Here is a 14,848-nt window from a genome sequence, read left to right as displayed (position 1 = left end):
GTTTTTATTTGGCAATAAGTCATGATTGACTATTTTTGCCACATGCTGTATGAAAAGTAGGATAATTTTCTTTAATATTATTTTCTCCATTCATTCCTTTTTTTCTATGAAAGAAAAAGAAAAAAAAAACACCAACATTCTGATAATTAAACCTAGCGTTAACTCTAGTCTAAACTGGACTTGTAAACCAAACATCTGTGAAATGTTGTCTTCATAATATTTCTTCCATATTCATGGTAATTATAATGTAGCAATTCATTAAAAAAGATTTTATTATTTTCTTGTTCCAATTTCACGACTCAATTAATTCTTTGACAACTTTTTGCACGATAAAAATATTTTTTATTGGTGAATAAGTTGACAACTTGCACTCCATAAATGTGTGGTCTAAGTTAACTCAGGTTACCATGGATATCAGAATACTACCCATTGATTCAGGACTTTTCTTTCTCTATCTCTCTTATTGCACCTTGAACACTCTGCAGAGTGACTGATACATTATGAATTATTATCTTCTATCATCAGCAGCATCATTTTTATAATTATTTTTCTTATTATGTAATCATTAAAAAAAAATTATGTTTAATAATAATTTAGACTGAGGAAACATAAAAGAATTTTACAAAGTCCTTTATTATTATTATCATTATCCAAACATCTTTGAAAAAACATTCCATTTGATAATAATTTAGACTGAGAAAAAATAGAGAAGAATACAAAGACCTTTTTCAAAATTCTGTAATATTTATTGATATATCATATGCTGTATATGCAGCCTATACATTATAGCTTAAATCAGCTTAAAACAACAATTATACAAAGTACAAAAGGAGTCACATTCAGACCTCATATTCCATTATGTGCGATTAATCATGATAGACAATATACTACTTTAACAATCAACTTTCAAAAGCATGTGAATATTCAAACACAACATTTGTACGATTTAAAATCAAAACAAAAATAAAAATGTTTCTTATTTATGTACACTCAACTTTGCAAAAATATAAATAGCATTGACTGCACAAGTGAACTACATGTAATCTCATGCATTCTCAACAAAATATAGATTTTTTGTTTCTTTACTTTTCTTTTGTTGTTGCATTTGAGTTTCACTAGTAAGTCAGCTCTGTTTTTATGGTTTGCCACTCTGCTGTTGAAATAATCCAGCATCCTTTTGAATTTTAACAAACGGGGAAGGGTGAAACTTACTCATTCTTGAATGTAACTGTCCATGAAATAAGGGATGTCACACTTATACCTCGGTCACATTTGCTCTACAGCGGCCATATGGCGAGTCGAAAACAGCCGTTTCAACATTTTTTGTACCAGCTAAATAATAGGTGGTTTAAGTAAAAATAAATAAAACGGCTGTTTTCGACTCGCCGTACGGCCGCCATAGAGCAAATGTGACCAAGGTGTTACATGAAATGGGCAACTTCATATTCTCATATCTTGCCATGCATTACACGGTGAACCTTAAAATCCTTTATATCCAAGTTAAGTCTTACAACAACAACAATCACAGAAGGCTTACAACAAAACTAAAACAGCAACAAAAAACAACCCTAAACACATTTTTCTCTGAAGAATGAACCAAGATAAGGTGGTGAGACAAATTGGAATTTTGTAATCATTATGAATTGTCAAAATGTAGATCAATCTACGGTATTGCACTCACTGTATTATTCTACAGAGCTCCCTCATTATAAGCACATACATGTACCAGGATAATATATCTATTTAAAAAAAAATGATACAATTTTGAAGTTTACAAGCTCCTACAAGTAAGAAATAATAAGAAATAGGACAAACATGGATTAAGTATTATGACTATTGAATTATTTTTTTTTACATACCCCGTACTTACGGTAATTTCTAAAGATTAAACATGGTATTGTAACATGTATATGTATTTGAAATGCAATATTTGCATTATTCATGATGAATTTAAAAAAATGGTAACATGAACAGAACACAATGATTCGATATGGAAGACAACCAACAAAATAAAAACTTCCAAAAGAAACAGAACTAAAGCAACATGGGACATTCACAAAGCTCTTTTTCAAGAAAACTCCAGTCTTACAAAGATTTGTGATCTGACCTACATGTAACCCCCCCCCCCAGCTTCAAACTGAAGGGGGGGGGGGGCAACATGTTGACGTTTCAAAATAAGCAAGCCTTCAAAATCTTCACCAAAGACGGAGTAAGTGCAGTAGCCAGTTATTAATACATGTATCTGCAACGTATCTTCACTATTCACTTCTTTATTCATTAACAAAAATCATTCATTCTGTTTCTTTCATCTAATTTCTTTGATCCGTGAATCGTCATCTCCGGGAGCATTTCAGCTGTCATTAAGGACATTTGTTATTAATAGTTAATTAACTTTTTTTAATGTATCTATTATTTTTCTTTCACGATTTTATTTTTGCTCATTTGTAAAGCGCTGTGATACAATCAATGTGACGAGCGCTATATAAATACTTATATTATATTGTATAATACAAAAGTATTAATTTTAGGAAAAACAATTGCCTGCCCCAAAAAACATATGAATAGACACCAAAACCAGAGAAAAATACCACCAAATAAAGAAGTTGTGGCCAAAAATGTGATTTTGGAAGGTTTGGGCGGCCATTTTGGATTTTGGCCCGGCATACTCTTTTCTCGGACCCGAGACAAAAAATATTGTCATTTCATATTGAGATAAGGTAAAAGGAATACAAAAAACTGTTGCCACAGTAATAAAAAAATCGCCCATTTATAGCCCACTCCTAATACAAATGTATTTTAAAGTGTTGGACTGTCCTTTAAAATTTGCAATAAAGTGAATTGAGAAGAGTACAAGAAATAAAGTGATAAAATCATGCAGACATTTATATAATAGCAGCACATACAAATTACACAATGTATCTATCTCACAGCTCTTTTTTTCATTTTGAAGGAAGCACTCAAATTCAGCGATAAACAGCCAACATTTCAACAAATCTCAAAAGAATCCAATTGAATTACAATGTGTACATCAAGGATGAAACAACAATGTGAAACCTGCAACCAACACTTGTGTTTTATTACTGGCTAAGCTTAAACATAGAGGCCCGTATTCTGAACTTGGGTTTAAATTAAATCCTGGTTTAAAGCTGTGGTTTAACTATGGAAAGCCAATTGGAGCACAAATCATTAACAGTACACATCCAATTGATTAACTCATTTGACACTCAAATTGTTCATAATTGTCTGGGAATGATAACTGAAGTATTTTACTTTATCATGAAAGCAACAGGAAACAAAATAGTAAACATAAGAGAAACAGAATTTTTGGCTCCCCACAATTTTAGCACAGAGTTAGACCGTGGTCTAAAGTTAAACTTGACTTCAGAATAAGGGCCAGAGGGTGTTATTCTAATAGCAACAGTTTAGTTAAACCTGGGTTAACTTGGACCATGCTATTATGGAGTGCCAGTTGTCAACTAATTCACAAAGTACCGGTAAAAGTTATTCTTATCCTGCTGCAAAAAGTTGTAAAAAAATACATGATTCATGAAATGGGAAGAATATGAAAATAAAGAAATATACCGAATTTAAAATGAATTAATTGGTAGATAAAAATTTCCAAGAATATGAAAGAAATATTATGAAGCCTAGCATTCCATAGATGTGTGGCTTAAAATTCTAGTTTAGACTAGGGTTAAACCTAGGTATGGTAATTCCCGTCTGAACTGGACAGGACCCTAAGCTGGTACATAACCAATTACCTAGGAACCATTTTACATCTAGGTTAATCAGTCATAGTGGCTGACCTTATAATAATCAGAATACCGCCCAGGAGCTGTAACTTGGTACCTGTTGCAGAAACGGTACTATTGAAATAGTGACTTGGCCATCCAAAGGTAACTACGTGATCTCTTGATTTCTATAGGTTTTTGAGCAACTTTACCATGTTAGTTTGAAAATGGTAGCAAAGTTTAAATAGTAACTCTTAAGCAGCAGGGCCCATGTTACTTGTAAGTTTTGATTGGGTCATGTGTACAAATTTTAAAAGGCCTTTTTATTATTTAGTATTCTCTGCAGGCTTTCAAATGGCCCACCATCTATGTGTGGTATGATCGAGAAGTCGTAATATTAGACAAAAAAACTGAAAACTTGCAAACTTGCACTTCTCTCCGTCAATCTCAATACCAAGGACGACTCGGCTGTGGAACTCACTCCCTGTCCACAAATCCCCTTAAGCTCCAATCACGGACAGATTTAAGAATTATGTTAATAATACATATTTAATCAGTTTGATGAAAAACTGTTTACTATTCCTTTTTTAATAATGGTTTATAGCTAGGCAAACACAGGCCACTTTTCATCATTTCATGATGGCCCAAAAAACAAACTAAAAGAGTATTTCAATCTTAACTAAGCACATCTATTAGTGTTTAAAAATTCCCATGCACAATTAATTACAATAACAATTTATGTTTATATAAAGCCATATAGAGGAGGTACTGCAGTCCCATTCACCAAGAAACATGTAAGTTGGAATGAGTGACAAATAACTTGAAACTGGAACAGGTTGAGTTAACATACAAAAAAATACTTTATGAGAGAAAGCTGACAGGCTCCATCGACAATTAACATGATAAAATGTAATTGTGCAAAGAAATTGCTCACAGGAGCAATGGTGGCTAGCATTTTCTTTGACAGTCATAATGGGATGCACATTTTCAGTCTGACCTCACTTAACCCATTGCATAATGGAACCGGATTGACCCTGTGCAAGTCTATGGAAATGACAGTTCTTCAGAAGCTAACAGGTTTACATGACTAAACTGTCACACATTTTTATTCCATCAGAAAGGCCTTCGAACTTCCATAGTACGATCTCCACATTTGCATCACAGTTGTATTTTTGAGAGATGATTTAGAAAATGTCCTGACTATCAAAGATGTGGAAGTGCTATTTCTTCTTTGCAAGAGCAATTCCTGCTCCGACTAGTCCTGCCACCGCTACGGCTGCACCACCAACTATTGCCATTCCAAGAAGCCCGTCTGAAAATAAATCCATTAATATGAAATAAACAGTGTGCATGCATTTGAAAAGTGTAAGAAAAGTGTTGGACAAAATGTTCCAGGGGATTGTATCTAAAGGAGAGGTTCCCCCTCGAGGAGTTGTCCTGTTTCACTAATGTGTATACGGTACTATTCGCATGAACATGTCTTATCAATCAGAAAATCCTTTGACATTCCTTTGTTTAATATATTCACATCAGAGTTTGATATTTGCAAAAAGATTATTAACATCAATATCTTTTCTTTGGAAATGATGTGCAAGAGAGTTCTATTTCTTCGCTAGGGCGATTCCTGCTCCTACTAGACCGGCAAGGGCTACAGCTGCTCCGCCTACGATTGCCATCCCGAGAAGTCCATCTGGAAATAAAATTGCACATTTTGAACAAACATACCTATTATGCTGAATACATCTAAGTAGGTTTCATAAAGAAGGAAATTTGTGTGTACAGCATACATTGAATATCAGTTATTGAGTCGAAAACTAAAATCAAAGAACTTGACTTTTTAGCTAACATACAGCAAACTGCAAAAGAATTACAAGCATTGTATCATGTACAAACCCAAACCCATATTTTATGGATGCAGTTTTAACAAGGAGGTACGTGTAATTGCTTCATGGTTGTCCACACCGAGGGGGGGGGGGTACGTATGTGCCTTTGTCGAAACCCCCATTTTCAACCTAAATTTTCATCACTAATTTAGAAAGCCATAGAAATTTCAATTTTTTTCCACTCCAGAGACCCTTAAATTTGTGGTATTTTGTTCAAGTGCGCACCCATCATGAACTACTCAGCAAGTCGGCACGGGGAGCTCGATCAGCGCTGGGCTGCTGAAGCTCCCCGCGCCCTGCTCCGGTTCTAGTCTTACGCTCGCAGCTAGTACATGTAGCGCTAGACTGATATGAATCTAGCCCGACACATTTGCACTTTGCTTTTACACAGTCACTACATTGAGATATGTATAGGCCACTACGATCTAATTAGTTCCAGACACCCTTATTTTCTGATATGGTCAGTTACAGAGCATTGCATTTTTAGCAATCGTTGATCCTAGAGTACTTCCAAAGACCCCCATTTTGAGACCAAAGTTTGGTTCCAGAGCCCCCTATTTTCGACTTTGGTGTGGCACATAGGTATCATGTTATAATTCAAGTAATATCGTCCAGTAAATATTGTAACCATCTAGATTTCAAATTTGCTTTATTTGACAGGCATTTGCCTTGATAGGGATAGTAATTACCTTTATTCATCTTCTTTTTGATGAGTTTTTCAAGATCAGCTCCTTGCCTGTTGTTGGGTTCAATTTGAAGAAGGCCTTGGACAAACTTCAAGGCATTTGTATAGTCCTGAAGAAAAAAACACAAACACAATGAAAGTAAAACTGAAAGGATTTTGCAGACTAAAGATTATTACTTCAAGTTTGAATTAACAATCCTCTGACACAATGAAATATTATCATTATAATACACATGTTGTCTTAAAGATGGAATCCTATTTGTCCGCTATTATCACCAATGAAGCTCAGTGTTTGGAAACCAGTCTGCATGCATTGAGTGATGTCAGGAAATCGTTGAAGAGCTGACATCAGTGGGTTTGAGATTTTAATACAATTGATATTTATCTGCACAGGCTCAGATTCCAACAACCATGCTCATCATAGATGCCACTGCAAGAAATTTGTAAATTTTAAGTCAAATTTATGTAAGAAATCAACATCAAGTCTGGCAATCTAGAGGAAATTTTACATTAATTACTGTTCTGTTTCATGAAGAAGGTAAACTATAACACTTTGCTATGGTACATGTAGAAGAACTTTAACAAAGGAATTAAATTCATATTTCCAATTGATTGCAAACAAGATGCACGAAACACGGCCCGAGACAATATCTTTTAAATATCTTACTAAGCTGCCAACTGATTGAATGCTTATTATTTATCAAAGATCATATTGTCAGTGGGCTGCTAAATCCTTGTATCTACAAAAAAAACTAAAAATTTGAAAACGGCTATCGAGAAAAGCTTTCACTCACAGAGAAAATAGCTCTATAGAAGTGGTAATATTCATTTGCCAAGAAAGAGTGCTCTACACGAATAAGAAGACTATTTTGGGACAGTAAAAAGTTGCCATCCATTAAAAAAAAGATTCCTGGAAACGTAAAAGGGAGCCTTGGAAAATCCCCATTCATTGCAATGTTAAAGCTTATCCAATGTTTTAAGTTAAAGGGGAATGAAACCTTTGGAACAAGTGGGCTTGTGTGAAAACAGAAAAATCCAAGAAGAAGAACAAAGAAAGTTTGAGAAAAATCAGACAAATAATGAGAAAGTCATGAGCATTTCAATATTGCGATCACTAATTTTATGGGGATCTTCCCATTGGCAATGCGACAAAGATGTGTGATGTCACATGTGAACAACTTTCCCTTTGATGGACTAAAAAATACCCCCAAAATGTTCCTTGTTCTTTCTTATGGTGATACTAACTCTTTAATTATAAATATAATGTATTCTTTGATAATCTGTATTACATGCCCTCCTATAGTAAGAATACATGATCTACTGATAGATGTGATCAAAGAGGCAGTTTAACCCTAATTCTCCCGGGGGGGGGGGGGGCCATTATGGCCCCCCCCCTCAACAATTTTTGCGATATATCTGCTGCGCAAAATGTTTTGACCTCGCCGCTCACTGACTTTTTACTTTCAAGTCTCGCGCAAATTTTGAGACCAAATTTGTGACGCCCGGGTACGCGGTTACGACATTACGCAACATTATGTAAGTGCATGTCAGACCCAAAATTGCTCATAAACGTGATTTCATGTACAAATCCAATGCAAATTGTGTATTTGGCGAAAATTCATAAATGTATCATTATTTCTACTTTTAATGATCAAACTTAATTAATTTTGCCTTGTTTATGATAAGAATTAAGTCTGGAACGATTTCCATTGAAAAAACAATAAAAAACAAAAAGTAAAAAAAACAAAGAAATACATAAGAAATTTAAAAAACAATAAAATACATAAGAAATCGGTCTTGGTACCAGAATTTTTTTCATTCACAATTGTTAGGAATGCTCTAAAGAATATTTTCACCAAAAAATAGCATTCTAGGAGCTTTATTTAGTGAATCAGAGCAAAAAGTATGATTTCATGAATAAATTAGCATAATTAATTCATATAAAATAAAAATATATGAATTCAGTGAAATTTACCAATGCAACTGCGTAGATTACGTCATTCTCTACCATCATGCAAATTTTCGTTGTGATCGCGCAATCCACGGCTGAGATCTTAAGGGGGGGCCATAATGGCCCCCCCCCCCCCCCCCGGGAATGACAAGAATCAGAATACCCCGGGAGATTGAGGGTTAAATGAAATATATACTAAAGTAATGGGAAAGCTGTTCACAAGTGACATCACACATCTTTATCGCATTGCCAATCAGAGGATCTCCATAGCATTAGTGATCGCAATATTCAAATGCTCATAACTTTTTCATTATTTGTCTGACTTTTCTCAAACTTTCGTTGATCTGTTTCTTTGATTTTTTCTGTTTTCACACATGCTTTCTTGTTACAAAGGTTTCATTTTCCTTTCATGTAGTTTCATGTACTTGTGAAAAGTAACCCCCCCCCCCACCCACCCAATTTTTTTTTCTGTTGCCATCTTTGCCATAATTCTAGAATACCACTTTACCTGAGCTGTCCTAAACTTTTTTCAGTTTGAGATGCAAGGTTCCAACAGCCCAACTAAAGTCTTACCTTCAGCCTGTAATATCCGATGGCTAGATAGAAAAGGCAATCCCGTTGGACCTGAGGGCTTCCGCCATGCAGGAGTTCCTCCAGGAGTACGACCCCTCTCCTCATGTCATCCCTGTAACGACTTCTCACCAGACACCAAGCATACTGAAACTGAGTCCCGACGGTCACCCTCCCCTGTGCCAGCTCAGCATTGTACAGTTGCTCATTTTTCTGCATGCAAAATGATAAAAACAAGCATTTCACCAATAGGGTGAAAATAATGTTTCAAATCACAGAGAGGACCAGCTCCATAGATGCAGTTTGTGCTCCTGAGCATTTTGACACCTTTTTTTAGAAAATTTGGTCCAATTTTGAGGGGGTGCCGCCAAAAACTCTCAAGTACGACTATACTCTGTAAAGAGGACTGCACTCAACGGGAGAAGAAGAAAAAAATGATTTGGGGCAAAAACGTTGTGATGTTGACCCCCACCAATGATTTTCGTCAAAATTGTAGGCCTATATCTTGGCTTCTGCATAAGCTACTTCAGTGATTTTTGTGTTAACATGTATGTTATTTCGGACAAGGAATTCATTTTTAACAATTAAAATATGTATTAATGCTGTCTTTGTAGTCTACTTAAAATTCAACCCTTACTTAATTTGGGAGGGGTCAATTTGACCCAGGGTCGGAATTACACGGGGGCGACGGGCGATTTTGCCCCCATGACAGCCCAAATCGCCCCTAAAAATTCTCAAAACCCAATGCTTTGGGGCGACTATTTATTTCAGAATCGCCCCAATAAAATACCATCGACAATGTAAAAAAATACTTCACATAATTACGTTCTCCGGCGGCGGAGCAAGCGCATCTTTTATATCGCCCTTGCCAGCTTTAAGTTGAATGGTCGATGAAATATCCGAACCTTCGCTTCCGTAACACCGGAAGCTTCGCGATTGTAAATGAACGCGCAATGCAATATGGGATGCGGAGTACGCATAGTCTTTAGCACTGGGTTTTTAGAATTATTGACGCACTTGCCGCATGGCTTATGTACATGTACGCGTGCACGATTAGACTGCACAGCTGGTAACGAGACCACGTGCATTGTACGGTATATTATGTGTACTAGGCATGCACAGAATTGTATGCGATCAGCTGGTGATTGTGACAGCGCTGATTATCGACATCGTCGAGTCGGAGTGCGAGATGGATAAGTTTCTAATTCGAGTTCAACCTGGCTCTGCCAAATGGCCAGCGCCAGAAGCCTCTCCAAATCGAGATACTGTTGAGAAGGATTAGCCAAAAAAGAAACAGAAAAAGAAACAGTACTGTACAGAGACAATCGACAATAAAGTCTTGGGGCCTCGATTGGCTCGAATCTGAAGTGTGTGAAGCTGAAGCCTGAAGGCAACTTACTCTGGTGCACTAGCGTACCTACGGGGGGGGGGGCAGTCTGCCCCCCTGACGAGTCACAACCCATGCACCTTTTTTTTTTTTTTTTTTTTTTTCGCTTTTCAATTTTTTTTTCTGGTACGAAATCCTATATTTGTGGTTGAAGACTTTTTTTTTTTTGCTTGTCACATTTTTGGGCGGACGAATTTGCCCCCCCTGTGAAAAATCCTAGGTACGCCACTGCTCTGGTGGGATCACTCTTCTTTATTGTAAGGCCTGTAGCCTACAGTAATTACAGTTAAAAATGTTCTGAGCTTTTTAGGCATCACATTGAGTCTCGGAATGTCAAAAGGTAATTGCTGATATGCGATAAAAAAGTAGCCCCATGAATTAGAAAATAGCCCCAAGATATTCAGTGGTAGCCCCAATGTAAAAAAAAAAGTAGCCCCTAAAAAAAAATAATTAATTCCTACCCTGATTTGACCCCCTTGACGAATTTCATCACTACGCGACCGCAAGAAAGTGACTGTTTACTTTTAAGGTGTGTGTATCTTCTGAGACCAAATTTGCAACGCCCGGGTAGATCTAGATCTAATTGGTTTAGAAATTACGCAACACTTTTTTGTAAAGTGCACTTAAGCTTACCAAAATGTTGCGTAATTTCCGAATCACGTTTGCGTATACGGGTAACGCATAGGTTTTGGGCCCAAATTATTTCCTGAATGAAGTGCAAAATAAACGGGTGTCCAGACATGGGGCACCATTGTTTTCACTCAATCATTTTCGAAATAAGAGTCAATTTGAAATTCATACACTTTATTTTTCATGATTAATTGATTTGTTTTGCAAGAAGTTTTTTTTTTTTTAATTCGTATGATTTGCTCAAATAATGTCTAGATTTTTGGCATCCACTTGCATAATAAGGAACAATATCAAGTGAAGATTGTATGCAATTATAGAGAAAGTAAACTTTCATATTAAGTTTAATTAAGCGCGCAGATGCACTCACACGTATTGCGAGGTTAGTATACTAATAATACTAACCCCGCAATACGTGTGAGTGGGTGCGCAGATGGGGACCCTTCAGTGGTAGTAGTAACTAGGCCCAACTTACATCAAATGACATTAATGGGACTGTACTGTATTTTCGCGAACTTTTAAGAAGTTATTTTCGGTTGTAAGTGAGTCAAACGTACGACATTAGTCTATATTCGTTTATCATACCTTTAAGTCTTCAACTGCTACGATTTCTTCCACTATCGTTTCCATTTCGCTAGTAATTCTAAGTTAATAAGTATTATTCTAAGCTGTAAATTTGCGTAGAAATGATGAATCAGACGAGAATCAGACGCTGAAATAACGGACTGTTTAACTTCTTAAGTTGTTGAGTAAGGTAGTCTTGAAAATAAACTGATAGAAAGAAATCTCGCCTTACAAGATTCAAGATTCTTTTAAATATTGGTCAATGTACGCATACGCATACAATCTATATACCCTATAGTATTAGGTGGATGTTTCTTGTCGGTAATTTTCACTGACAAACTTGCTTTGAGCAAAGAAGATACAAGGATTTCAGTATAACAAGTAGTCAGTGAAAATTTTCGTTGAAATGCGACCGGGCCCCCCCCCCCCAGGTCCCAGCTCATTTATACCAGCTAGTGCATGGGCCTATTCCTATATTTATATAAGCTTATCGATCGGATCACTAAATTGAACACAAGATCACCAAATTCTGAAAATTATATTCTTGCATCTTTTAAATCATCAATTTTTTTTAGTATGCATACCTGTGGTGCATACTAAAAAGATAAAGAATCATTTTTTTTTGCTAAATTTCCCTACACAGCTGGCAGCCGTCTTTTACGAGGATTAAAAAAAACAACATTTTTCTATTTTTTCCTTTGTTCAAATTTCTCCTCGTACACAATTGGTAAGTGGAGCCAACTGAGTTTAGCGGAACAACCAATATAACAGAGACCGAATTAGCTTTTGGTCTCCAGGATATAATGTTAATCTGTTGATGCCATATACAATCCCCCCCCCGACGTTTAAGATCTTCTGATTCAAAATTGCTTGCAGTTCCTAAATCCAAGAAATCATGGAGGATGGGTCATTTGCACATGCTGGGCCATCCTTGTGAAATCAGTTGCCATATTCCATTCGTAGTATTTCAAACATCGACAGAGACTCCAACCCCAAGAACCTTCTGATCTGGAGATTCTCCCCCCTGGATCCCCTAGCAAACTGGAGACTCCAACTTGATGTGCGCGAAGCGCACATCACGAGCGCGAAGTCCCTTACGGCCGGGGTCCAGGTCTCGCTTAAAGGGCCCATACAGGAAGCTTTAGGATTCTAAATGCTCTCTCATGCTATCTCAGGCTAATTTTCAATATTGATGGCAACAGTGGCGTAATATGAGCCAAAATTTTTTAGGGGGCTCGATATGGCGTATCGCGTAAAATTAATAAAAAGTTGCGAGCGAGCAAAGCGAGCAAGCAAAAAAATCGACACTTTTACTTAAAAAATCAAACTTTGTGATAGATTTTGACATCATACTAACAAAATGATATCATATTTCACCCTTCTCGCTTTCTTTTTCTCTTTTGTTCTTGGTCGTGATTTTTTTTTTGGGGGGGTGTACGCCTTAGAATGGTACTTAGTAATTAACAATTCAATGAATCAAATCACACACGTAGGCCATAGGAGGACCTAAGGAGGGATGATGCTAGCTAGCTAGCTCGCGCCCGCTAAATTTACGAGTACGAGATCGCGCGGGGCGTTGACGCTCTACTTACATTTAATATTGAATATCGACTTGGATATGAAAATTTATTTCCAGTTAGTTTAAAAAGGTGTTTGGGTGGGAGAAAGATAATTTTAAGCAGGAGAAAACACATCTTAAGCGGGAGACACAGGGCCTGGGCGGGGGATATATTAAATCTCGAGCGGGAGAACGGAAAATTTTGCGAAAATGGGCTTTCGGCGGGAGATCTCCCGCCGAAATCGGGAGAGTTGGAGTCTCTGCATCGATTGTTTCAAGATTGCTCTAAAACTCATTTCTTTAAATTGCCTTCCAGTAGTTTCCTGTCATTGTCATGACTGTGCTTCTTTTATCCTTGTCCCTTTCTGCTACATGTAATTTTTCTCTTATTTCCTTTTCGCAGCACCTAGCTTGAGCACATAATCAATGTGGATTTGGCGTTTTAGAAATTCTTTTTATTATTATTATTATTAATATTTCCCTAGCTAGAGAAGAACTTTTTTCAGATATTCTACATTTATTTTAATGCTTAAGTAAAATGAATAAAAATTGGTATCAAATTATATTCTATATGGCTTTTAATTGGTATACACAAAATACAATATGTAATAATAAATAGGTACAAAATTGTGGCACTATATACACACAAATTAAACAACCACAATTATACTAAACCAAAACAAACCTCAAGTACGTTGCAAAAACAGTGGCACTGAACTTAAAGTGATTGGTTAACATTGGTTTGACTTTTTAAAAATCTGAGCTAGAAGGTCACACTTGTCACCTGTGTCTGTGATATGTTACAAAAATGAAGCCCAGAAAAAATTGCGTTCGAAAATTATTATTTAGTGCTTCAAAAATTGAAATATAAAGTGACCGAAAACACCATCTTAATTTCATCCCATACACTTATGTGTACTATTTAGGCGTCTATAAGACGCCTATTTACAAAATCGGGGTTTGCCTTGTAGTTTTAGCTTTTCATTCTCAATAATGGTTGTTTTCAGGGTTTATTAGTTCTAATACATGCACTTGTACACATGTTTCATCTTGGTTTGAGAATTTTTTAAATCGGCTGCTCACAAAGTTAAACAATACCTTTAACCTATATATTGCAAAAATACTTTTTCAAATAGATACTTTGAATATGATGTACGTCTCTGTAAGTATATCTCACCACATTTACCCTGGATCTATGTTTATCTGTATACCCCCCCCCCTCTCTCTCTCTCTCTCTCGTACTGAGTCTCCCCTCTTGTTCGACCCCCCCCCCCCATGGTCAGTCTCTCTCCCTCTCTCGTTGTCGCGTTCGTGTTACATCTGAGAAGAGGCGTGGTGTCATGAAATATTGACAGGGGCAAGGGGATCGAGGCATATGTGACGACATGTTCTCAACTAAATTATAGGGTTATACAGTGACACTGTCAGACCTCTTTCTAAAAAAAAATATTCTCCTTTCTTTTTTTCCCCTTCCACGCCCCATCCCTCTCTCTCTTTCTCGCCTGTTTAAAAAATATATCAGCCCCCCCAAAAAAAAAAAAAAAATCCACCACCAAGAATAAACTTAGAAAAGTTGGGAAAAATAATGGAAAAGGAGTGAATGTGATATTACTTTCTAAACATATTGTCATTATCTATCACAAAATTAGCTTTTTATATAGTAGTAAGAGGGTGAATATTTTCGCTCGCTTGCTCGCTTCAATCTCTTTGAACATTTTTGGCAGAAATTTTGCTCCATATGCAATGCTTGGCCCCTCAATTTTTGGGAGCTTATCATGCCATTGACAAAGCCCATTTGGATATTTCAAAATTAAAGATTGTGTTCAAGTTTACCAAATATTTTCAGAATATCATCAAGACTAAAAAAAATTCTTGTTGGCCTGACAAAATGA

The 14,848-nt window shown here is 36.4% G+C and overlaps 1 protein-coding gene across 4 annotated transcripts; it reads right to left on the bottom strand.

The window, feature by feature from the left end:
* Positions 1-615: 615 nt before the first annotated feature.
* On the bottom strand, positions 616-11,585 carry LOC129279405 (mitochondrial fission 1 protein-like). Of its 4 annotated transcripts, none has more exons than XM_064111154.1 (5): positions 11,420-11,585; positions 8,824-9,033; positions 6,304-6,409; positions 2,393-5,043; positions 616-1,277 (listed from the first exon to the last, which is right to left on the bottom strand). In XM_064111154.1, exons 1-4 carry the CDS (start codon positions 11,462-11,464, stop codon positions 4,952-4,954), a joined length of 453 nt encoding a protein of 150 aa, XP_063967224.1. In that variant the 5' UTR covers positions 11,465-11,585; the 3' UTR covers positions 616-1,277; positions 2,393-4,951. The 4 variants fall into 4 exon arrangements, with proteins under 4 accessions (XP_063967224.1, XP_063967223.1, XP_063967225.1 ...); XM_064111153.1 differs by having other exon boundaries at positions 725-1,277; positions 2,159-5,043; XM_064111155.1 differs by having other exon boundaries at positions 725-1,277; positions 2,159-5,421; positions 11,420-11,566.
* Positions 11,586-14,848: the final 3,263 nt, after the last annotated feature.

Source organism: Lytechinus pictus, chromosome 16 (assembly GCF_037042905.1).
Source record: "Lytechinus pictus isolate F3 Inbred chromosome 16, Lp3.0, whole genome shotgun sequence".
Taxonomy (NCBI): domain Eukaryota; kingdom Metazoa; phylum Echinodermata; class Echinoidea; order Temnopleuroida; family Toxopneustidae; genus Lytechinus; species Lytechinus pictus.
The sequence above is the reverse complement of the archived record's forward strand: the minus strand, read 5'-3'. Positions and strand labels throughout refer to the sequence as shown.